Here is a 10,510-nt window from a genome sequence, read left to right as displayed (position 1 = left end):
ACAGAGCCTGTTATCGAAGACAGCTTTTCCTTCATCTGGGACAAAGGCCCCACCAAAAGGCTTCCGACACCTGAGATTTACTCCTGGTGCTGACTCAGATGACTTCACCCAAGCTCCTCTTGTCAACATTAATCCCTTTACACCAGAGTCATATCGGCAAATGCTCTTTCGCCCTAGTGGCAAGCGGAAGACCAGAGGAGAGCTGTAAGTGAGCTACTCTTAAATAATAGGTTGGAAGGAGACTGCAGGAGTTAAGTGATGATGGAGACATTATGTACCTTATTTGCTAACAATGACTCATTCACTTCCATAGTATTTGTTGGTGTAGAGCAAACATTAGCAGATGTATGAAGGTAATAGAAATATAAATAAAATCAATACTTTCCCTTGTTCAGAAATGTAAGTGGAAGATCAAGAGCTATGGCTGTAGAAGATTGTACCTCTGTTTCTCAACCATGGGCAGAGTGGAGCTTCAGTCAGTTGTGTATGTACCCACAACTTGGAAGAAATGTGCATGTTTGCAAGTAATACAACTTTTAAGATAGGTCCAGGGCATTTCTGACCTGCAAAAGTCCTGGGTCTGGTCTATATTAACCAAGACACAAACTTAGTCAAATACCTGTGCACTACGATGATGTTCAGCTTCTTTTATAGCCTCAACTACAGCAGAAGCTCAGCTGAGTATCCCCCTTGGAAGCACAATGGGATGCTTCTACTCCTTTACTAGGAGCTTGTTGTGCAAGGTTGCTTGTTGTCTCATGTAGATTCACCAGTAATAAGCTGGCTGGGAGAATGATGTCCCTGAATGATGCTACTCTGTCCTGTGGGCAGTAGTGAGGTTGGTATGTAGAGGCTTTCCAAATGGAAAAGACTTTCTAGCCTGGGACTACAGCCTTTAAGGCCTCAACTAGAAGCTCATTGTGTGTTAATGGTCTACAAACTGCATCTTTTAAATTAAATTATGAAGCAAGGTTTGGAGATTCTTTTGAAAAATATTTTAATTTCAAATCTCTGTTGGAGTGCTGCATTTAAATGTCACACCCAGACTTTTCTAAATTTCTCTTATAGGAGGGATCCTGATCCAAGAAACCAGATAAAACAGGAACTACCCACAACAGTGAGTGTCTGTGTATTTCCCCCACAGAGAGGATAAGGTTTGGTGCTTGGTGAAATTTATTCTTCTACTGGAGTATAAATCATGGCATCATGACAGAGGATGAATTCCTGACAGAATAATGCCAAGCTAAATGTTTCATGTTAATATTTGTGAAAAAAATACTTGGTAATGATTCCTTTCTCTAAAGGAAATGTACTAAAGCAGATATGAAACTGACAAATAATCCTAAAACTAATTTATTTTGGTCGTGAGGTTTTTCTAGGGAATATAATATACTTTGTGTTCCTCCAGTGGAACTGTATGACTATATTATTGAGTTAGTGTAAAAAGTGACTGTACTTTTGTGGATTGAAAAAGCAGGTGTTTTGCTGTCTCTATAAATCATTATACTTAGCAACTTTGAGTGTGAAGGGAACATGGCTTCCATATTGCCAATATACAGACCTGCACTGCAAAAACAAGGCTGAGCTGAACAGCTCTGATATGGATAAGTACTGAGGAAAGTTCAAATTGCAGTGGTCACAGTGGCAAACTTCTGAAGCAAGGCAGCAATTCTGTATTTTCCTTCAGTAGGAAAATGTCCATCTGGGGCTGCCTGTGTGCCTTGGGGTCCAAGGGAAGGCCCCAACACAGCTTACATAGGTACAGAACAGCAAACATTGTCTTACAACACAAAGCCAAGTGCTCTTACTATTGCCAATGTCTGTGCTTTGCTGGCAAACCTCAGTGGTGGAGCAGGTTGGCTTGGCTGCATGAGGCAGTGTGTGAGCTCTTGTGTCCCCCCAGCTCTGCTGGCAGAACAGGGCAGCTGGTGTGGGAACCTGTGTCCTGCAGCAGTCTTCCTTATTTCCACTTTTATCTGGGGAGGAGATACTCATTCAGCTGGCCTCTGGAATGCAAGCCAAGCCTGAATTAAATATCTGTGCTCAGATGAGATAAAACTCTTTTTTTCTGGACAACTCCTTGAAGGAAGAATCTTGTCTTGTGCAAGTAGGTAGAATTGTTCATTGTATTTGTGAAGTAATTAGGCTTACTGGAAGAATAATAGTCCCCTCTAGCCGAGGAGACTGGTATTGCAGAAAAAAACTGGTCTCCGTGGAAAAACTACAGCTGTAATAAATGTTACTAGGTAACTTCTGAGGGTGCCACAATTATTGTTTTCCTTAGAAGAAAGCCTCAAATAACTTGTGACTTAATGAAATATTATTCTGCTCGAGTGCTGATGAGGTTGAGTATGTAATATAGTTATAAAATTGTGTACCAGGAGCTTTTAAAGGTACTGTAAAATACAGCTGCCTTATGAAATATGACCTGTTGTGAAGGGCTGCTGTTTCACATGGGCTACATCTTAATGGTTGTGAGAACCAACTGTTATCCCCACCCTTTAAGATCCTACACTACAGTAATCATAACAGGGTTTTCTGTGGAAACCACTGTAAAACAAGAGCTGCTGTTTCTGTAAGGGATGCAAGAGAATGAAGAAAAATCACTTAGTCCACTCCCTTGCTGCTCACTCACGCTCCACTGCTTATCTTTTTTAACTTACCTGCCTTGCCAGCAGGGATCACTCTGCAAGCAGTGCCAGCAGCTCCAATTTCCTAGGGACCACTACTGTAGCAATAACATCCAGCTGTTCTGTAGGCTTTCTGTCCTTTGTGAGAAAGTGGCTCCTGGTGAGAAATTGCTGAGAATAGCAATAGATACACTGAGCCTTGCTAATGTGCCAGTGGTCAGCAGCTGGTGCCTTCAACCTGATGAGAGCTTGAACTGATGCAGTGTGTGTCCTTGCTTCAGGCAACCTTACCTGCCAGAATAAAGCAGCTCTTACCAGCTCAAAGTAAAGCATAGCTGGGACCACACGGAGTCAACACACCAGGCTTCTTTCCTAAGCTCAAAATTGGCCATGGCTCTCATGTAAACACAAGGTCAGTACTGGAGTCTGACCAGTTCAGAAGTACTGGACTTCCACCTACCAAGACTGGTAACAGGTGTTCTCGAGTCTGCAGTAACTCATCAAAAGACAAGTATTTTCTTGTTGCTGACTCCATCAGCAATGGGTCTAAGAACTGGGCAGAGCTGCCAAGAGAAGAGGTGTGATGGTAGTAACCCACAGAGGCTTAGACACAGCCAGCTAGCTGAAAATTCTGCTTCAGTGGCTGACAATTATTGATAAAACAAACAAACAAACCCTTTGGACAAATCAGGCCAAGCTGGCCTTTGTTAGCTGGTCAGAAAAAAACCCACAACATGCCTAAGTGAAAGGTAGCATTTTAAGAACTGGCAGTGCACCTGCATGCATGTCTGGATGAGCATACAGAAGGAAGAGAAGGAGCAATATAGGTTGTCTGAGAGAACAAGTGCTACACAGCTCTAAAAGCACAACAGATGTTATTGAAGTCTTTCAACTCATACTTGTCTTTGCTGTTTTTATGACCTTGTAGAGATACCCTCTGAAGGAGAGCAATATGGTTTCCCGCTACAAGAAGGAGTTCCTGGAACTAGAAAAAATTGGTGTGGGGGAATTTGGCTCTGTCTACAAGTGCATCAAACGTCTTGATGGATGTGTTTATGCCATCAAACGCTCCAAAAGGCCTCTGGCAGGATCCTCGGATGAGTGAGTGTGCTAGCTAGAGACTGCCAGTTGCAATGATGGGCATGTTCTTGGGAAGTGTGAAGGGGAAGGAGGGAGTGTGGATCTAAAGGTATCATCTGAGGGGTGGCATGAGCAAAAATGGGCTGTTGTTTCACTCCCAAGTAACAGTTGGGAGAGAGGGGGAAGTTAGCACTTTAGGACTGTTGAATATAAATGTCTGAAATGAAAGAAGTCACATGCATTGCAAAGTGAGGTGACAGCTTACCTGAACTCCTCATGTCCAAGCGGTTAGTCTCTTTAAATAATGGTCAAATAATTTATTTGTGATATGTCCCTGCCCTGCTCTATGGCCAGCACTGCTCACATCTGTATTGACCAGCTGCATGCCAAAGCAGAGTCTTTAAAGCTGCCTTTGCTTCCTAAACAAGAGACTTGCTCAGTGACTTTTTTTTGACTGCTATTCAGCACAGTTGAGCAAGGGCAGGTTTTGTTTCAGCAGCCAGTGCATGCACTCAAACCCAAGAGAAAATCCTAAACACCTCTGCTTTCCCTTTCTTAAGCTGGGCTGCAAACCAGGGCTCACGTCCTGGTCTCAAGCAGCCCCCTGTCACCACTGCTCTTTCTGTGTGTGCTTCTCCAGGCAGCTGGCACTGCGTGAGGTCTATGCTCACGCTGTCCTTGGACACCACCCTCATGTCGTGCGCTACTACTCAGCGTGGGCAGAGGATGATCACATGATTATCCAAAATGAACACTGCAATGGTAAGAGCTGTGACGTTGTTATGTGCTGAGATCTCAGGATGGGTGCATTTCTTTGCTTAAATACGGGACACCTTGGCTTCCAACAAGGCTAACTGGACTGGGGCTACAGTTTCATGGCGAACCCAGTAAGGGCTCACACAGACAAAGCTCTGAATGGTGCCAGTGTCTTATTGGAATTGTAAAACTGTTCCTCTGTGTTGGCTGGCCTGGCCAGTATTTCCCATATAGATGCTTAGAACTGTATCTGGCACTGATATAAGTGACTCAAGAGCAGCTAAATGAAGTGCCATGTATCTTGGAAATAAATCCTGCTTAAGGGGAGTAGTGGTTTGAAGAGTGCCTGTTTGGTTGAGATGAAGGCAGCTTGCATCTTGCCTAGATGAAAGGGCTCAACAGCTGCAGATGAACAGAGCTAAATAATGAGGTAACCCATAAATGGGTTGCTGCAGTCAGGATGGTACACTCTTTGCTAAATAATGAGGTAACCCATAAATGGGTTGCTGCAGTCAGGATGGTACCCTCTTTCTTGGGTTTGCCCTTGGCCATACCACTGTTTCGAAGACTTTGGAAAAGACACATGTAGCTACTAGAAGAGCTGAAGAAATGTATAACTCATCTTCAAACTGCTCCTGCAGCCCTGGGGCTCAATGATGAGTGGTGGTAACTATTTAGAATTACTTCAAATCCAGTGGAGGTAACCATGAAACATGGTGATCATTGTTGCAGCATTGATGTGTTTGTGTTCCAGCACATGAACATCTGAGGCTAAAGGAAAAGTGGTGAAAAGTAGGCTGATAGAGACACCATGGTATTTGCTAGTCCTGAAATAGCCAGAGCACCTTAACAGAGATCCACTAAATGCAGTTTCTGTGTCAAATGTTATGTTCTTCAACCAAAAACCTGTTAGTGGGAGTTTAATGTCTTTACTCCACCATTCATATACCTGCCTTCTGCCTGTAAGCATGGCAAAGGTATTTCAGTTCTCCACTGCTTACTTGCAGCAGCAGCAGCATCACTCCCAAGTCAGCACTCCTGGTGCTGTAGGTTGGACTGTTTGCTCAGTCCTTGGCAAGCAGCAGGCAGGATGCTCTGAGGCAATGGAAAGGCTGAAGACAAATGGTGATGTCAAACTGTGATCACTAGTTGGTCTGGTCAGGGTTTGTCACTAGCAAGCCTGCAAGTGCTCTTGGCAATAGTTTATACTAAGCTATTTCAAACATACTGCTCCATAAAATCTTCATCAGGTCTCAGACAGACTGTTTTCATCTAGGTGGGAGTCTCCAAGATGTGCTGATGGAAAATGCAAAGCTTGGCCAGTATTTCACAGAAACAGAGCTGAAGGACATGTTGTTGCAAGTCTCCATGGGGCTCAAATACATCCACAACTCTGGCCTTGTGCACCTGGATATCAAACCTAGTAAGTATAGTGCTCTCCTCCTGACAGAGGCTCCTCTAAGTAACCTGCTGAGGGTAGACCCTGTGGTAGGTCCTTCTAAAGGGACCTATTGCAAGAGGATCTTGCCCTGAGAGGCCCATGTCTTGTGAGGTTTTTTTAATCTTGCCACTATGGCTTTAAAACTGAGTCTTCTCTGAGAGTTTGCAGCTTTTTTGCTTTGTCTTATGATCTTCATAACACTGGCTCATGCATGGGAATCACTTTCATACTAATGGAGCAAGTAGGGCTGCTAATGAAGATGGAGACTTCCTTATTTGCTGCTGTCTTCCTGCACAACACTTGACCTTTGTATGTGACAGCTGGAGCGAGAAGTGAATATTGTACCTACCATGAGGGATTAAGTTCCTGCAAAAAAAATAGTGACAAGCTTCCCCCTCTGCAGTTAGGGATGGGCTTCTCCAGGGCAATGCTCCCCTCCAGAGTTAAATAGTTACATCCTTATACTGGAGCTCCTTTTTTCCTGCTGAAATCATGTGTGTAAAAGCTGATTACAGCAGGAAGTTTTATGTGCAAGATGCATCTGTCTTCTGTCAGTGGCATTGCTGAATACATGACCTGGGCAGAAAGACTGATGGGGAAGAGAGTGTGCATAGTTTCTCTGGCTGCAAAGCTTAAGTAGCCTGGCAGGTGGGATTTTGACAAATTTGTCATGCTGCTGCAATCTGCATACTGATATTGCTAAACTTCACTGTCTTGCAGGTAATATCTTCATCTGCCACAAGCTGGTAGTTGTGGGCCCTGCTGGGCAGGAAGAGAGTGACAGTGAAGATGAACTTTCTTCTGGTGTGGTGTATAAGATTGGTAGGTTTTAGCCCATTTTACAACTAGCTCAAGACTAGGGCTGCTTATTACTGCTTGATATAGCTCTGTCCTGCTGACTGAAGAGCCTTGCATACAAAACTGATAGCATAGTCCTGAATGCTTCTGCTACTTACCACAATTAATTCCTGTCAGGACACAAGTCTCAGAGTCATGTGCTTGTTTCCAAGACCAGATTCCTGTGTAGGCTTGTGCTCTTAACTTGGTATTTCCTGATTGCTCTGTTGGTGCCTATAAAATGCAGGTTTTTACTGATGGTGAAGATCTGCATCAATTTGCTCCATTAGTTTTTTGCTCTTTGTCTCAGGTGACCTTGGCCATGTGACATCAATAACAAATCCCGAGGTGGAGGAAGGAGACAGACGGTTTTTGGCCAATGAGGTTTTGCAAGAGGTACAGCTGGTAGTGGGGTGGTGGGGAGAAAGGGGTGGGAATAGAATCCAGTGTTGTGAAATCTTTAGTCTGGCATATTCCTTGCCTTATCTTGTCTTTCTTGTGTTTGGTCTGGCTGTGAAATCAAAATTAACACTAAGTGTGGATCTTGTGTAAATATATATTGTACTTCATAAGTAACTTCATTGTTAGATTGTTGCAACTATTGAACCTGTGAAGGTCAAATGGGACAAAACTTCCATCAGTTTGGAGGCATTTCATGTTGCACACTCAGCTGAGATGAAATTGCTGGAGGAATATATGCATCCAGACAAATGCCTTGTACAAGAAGCACTGATTGGGTAGTTTGGGGAGGTGTGATGCACAACATGCCTGAAACTGGCTGTGGTTTTGTCACTCTGGCCAGTGAAAAAAAGGCAATCTGTATGTAACAGCCAGCTTGGATGTGTTCATCACCTTGGGTATTTGACAGTATCTTTTTGTGCTGCAAGTGAATTTAGGAACTGTTAGGTAGATACATCACATGCAGTCTTCAGTTTGGGTTGGCCATGGCTAGCTGACTGCATTGTGGTGAAGGCTGGAGGCACAAATACCTTAGTTAGGCTGTCCTCTGGATTTGCTGAGGTGATCCTAATGCAGGGTGCAAGCTTCTTGCACTCTCCCAGGTGAAGGCCAGTGTGCTGTTAGTTACCAGTGCTACCCACCATCAATGTTCTTATCTGAAAGAGACGACAGCTAATGGGGATGGCAAAGGCAGTATCATACGTATACTACTTTGACTGTTCTAACTGGTATCCCCTGTTCTAACTGGTGCCCCAAATAAGACATTTTCTGTTTCTCTCCTCTTGGCAGAAATACTGCCACTTGCCCAAGGCAGACATCTTTGCCCTGGCACTCACAGTAGCTCTAGCAGCTGGCGCAGCTCCGCTGCCTCACAATGGGACCATGTGGCACCACATCCGCCAAGGCAACATCCCAGCCATCCCCCAGAAGCTTCCTCATTGCTTTCTTGAGCTCCTCAAGGTGAGGAAGTACTCTTGATGGGATGGAGGCTTTCCCAGTTGGCATGTGATGAAGAATTAAACTCTGAACTTCTTTGTCTTCTAGCTCATGATCCATCCTGATCCAGTGGAACGACCTTCTGCCACAGCTCTAACTAAACATCCAGTTCTCTGTCCTTCACGTGGAAAAGCTGTGCAGCTCCAGAAGCAGCTAAACGTGGAAAAGTGCAAGACTGCCATGCTGGAAAGGTAGGGCTGGCTTGGGTGTGAATGGGAGAAGACATGGGTACAGCAAGTGTTGGTCACCAGGCTGGAATGTAGGGTGGTTGTGTTGGAAGACCCAATGTGCAGAAACACCCAGTCATCTCCTGTCCCTGGAGCTGGGAGGGTGATGGGGCTGTAGTACACACCTGTAGTGCCCCAAGCAGCGGTGGTTCACTTCTGACTTTGAGGAGCTGGCTAAATGAGAGCAGTGAACTTGTATGCTTATTGCAACCACTGGTGATGGAAAATAAACCTAACATGCAGCCAGTGGGCAGATGAGGAATTGGTCCTGCACTGAGATAGTGGTCTAACACAGTAGGAAGAGAAATATGAAGTGGTGGCAGACTGCTTTCCCCTTTGTTCCCTCTTACTGCTGTTGGCAGTAACATTTGGAGGTGCTGGGATCTAGGAACTGCCCCACTATGCTTCTTAGTGCACTAGTTGGCTGGGGAATAGGTTTTCTATCTAGACAGGAGAGAAACAACCATCATGGGGAAAAAAACAATGGAAAAGAAGCATGTGCCTTTATAAGGTATTTGTGCTGAATGGGATGGCACTGATCATTCACAGATACCTGAAACAACGAAAGAAAAGCTGAGCTAGGGACTCTTCACACTGGTGCCAGTGTGTTGCTCACCTGATGTATATTTTATTTTGGTAAACCTTCAAAGCTGGTCTGTTCTGAAGTAGGAACTCTAGAGTGAGTTACAGCAATCTGCATATCACCCCCTGGGGTGAAAAGTTACCAGTTTCCAGCACTGCTGGAGTACTGTAGTAACACTCTTGTGCAAGATTGCCCATAGCTTTCTTCTGTAGCTGGTGGGGATTCATGCATGGTAAGGTTTTCTTCCTCTTCCTTCCATCTCATCCCTGCAGGGAACTTAAAGCAGCCCGCCTTGCCCAGACCCTCATGAAGGACCAGCCCTTAGGAAGTGCCAAGTTGCAAGAGTCTGAAACCTCTTCTAAGCAGAAGAGCAAACGCCTGGTGGGAGGGAAGAGCTGTCGCTCATTTAGCTTTACATTGGGTTACTGAACTTCTGTGTTGCCCAAAAAGCTCTGACTGGCCCTGTGAAAGCAGAGGGTCTGCACAGACGAGTGCCCCACATCATCTCTCCCTGTTGGTTTTTTTGTTCCCTCATCAGTTATGATAATATGTTGGTTGAGGGAAGTATGACTTGCTTGTGAATGTCAGATCATGGGATTTGAGATTGTCCTTTTGTCTTTTACCTGTTTAACTTGTGTAACTGGTTGTCTTCTAGACTAGGAATAGTTTTAGCCATACAAGGAAAAGGATGGCATTTCCTCTACTTGCTTCCCTCTGTTTAGTTGGGCCCTATTATTGATGATGATTTTGTGGTCTTAACACTGGCCACCTGTGTATCTTTAGAGGGGAGAGAGTGGTTGTATGAGGCAGCATCCACAGCTGGGTCCTCTTAGAAGTGAGGAGGTAGAGACTATGGCAGACGGTTTTAGCCACACCTGAGGAGGCAGGCTGGTTACACGGGGGTCCTGCTGGACTGGGGATGCAGCTGGAGTGCCATTTCACTGACAGGGACAACAGGGAAACACTTGGGAGTTCAGGGGGCCTTGTGGAACTTGAAGGGAAACTTTCCCTCCCTTAACTTCCAGTGAAAAGCTCAAACCTGTGCAACCAGTTGACCTTTAGCAGACGAGTCCCTGATGCCCGTTTTCTGTCTGTTGTGAGGTCTCCTCCTTTAAAGCAGGGGAATGACCTGGGCTGGTGGCCAGGGCCGTGTAACCTGTTTTCCTGCCTGTGTCTGACACCTGGTGTGACCACCTCTCGGCAAGGGCGAGGGAGACTAGAAACCCTGTTCTTGTCAGCGTTTTGGAGCTGCCCGTGCGAAGTGTGTGTGTGTTCCATAGGTGTTAAATCTTGCTCCCCCGCGGAATGTCTGTCTGGGTCCCTGCCAGGCTGCGGTGGCCGGACAAGAAGGGTTTCCTGCTGCTGCCGAGGGTGCAATCGGTAACTCGGCTGCTCTCGGGTTTTACTGACGTGTGTTCCCGCACGTCGGGCGGCGCTGCCTTTCAACTCTGTAGATCCCTCCTTTGTGAAGCGAAACGAGCCCATAAAGATGTTTTTTAAA

General features: G+C 45.2%; 1 protein-coding gene across 1 annotated transcript in view; it reads left to right on the top strand.

Annotated features, from left to right (window-relative positions):
* Nucleotides 1–10,510, top strand: part of WEE2 (WEE1 homolog 2 (S. pombe)) — a 19,278-nt gene that overhangs the window by 3,408 nt on the left and 5,360 nt on the right. Inside the window, exons 2-12 of the mRNA XM_010008210.1 lie at nt 5–204; nt 1,069–1,117; nt 3,559–3,731; nt 4,351–4,472; nt 5,743–5,889; nt 6,628–6,729; nt 7,055–7,140; nt 7,993–8,163; nt 8,248–8,390; nt 9,282–9,430; nt 10,035–10,105. Coding sequence (XP_010006512.1) covers nt 5–204; nt 1,069–1,117; nt 3,559–3,731; nt 4,351–4,472; nt 5,743–5,889; nt 6,628–6,729; nt 7,055–7,140; nt 7,993–8,163; nt 8,248–8,390; nt 9,282–9,430; nt 10,035–10,105 — 1,413 coding nt within the window. The remainder of the gene's footprint in view (nt 1–4; nt 205–1,068; nt 1,118–3,558; nt 3,732–4,350; nt 4,473–5,742; nt 5,890–6,627; nt 6,730–7,054; nt 7,141–7,992; nt 8,164–8,247; nt 8,391–9,281; nt 9,431–10,034; nt 10,106–10,510) is intronic.

This window comes from Chaetura pelagica, unplaced genomic scaffold, assembly GCF_000747805.2.
Source record: "Chaetura pelagica isolate M959 unplaced genomic scaffold, ChaPel_1.0 scaffold92, whole genome shotgun sequence".
Taxonomy (NCBI): Eukaryota; Metazoa; Chordata; class Aves; order Apodiformes; family Apodidae; genus Chaetura; species Chaetura pelagica.
This window is presented reverse-complemented; position numbering and strand designations above follow the sequence as displayed.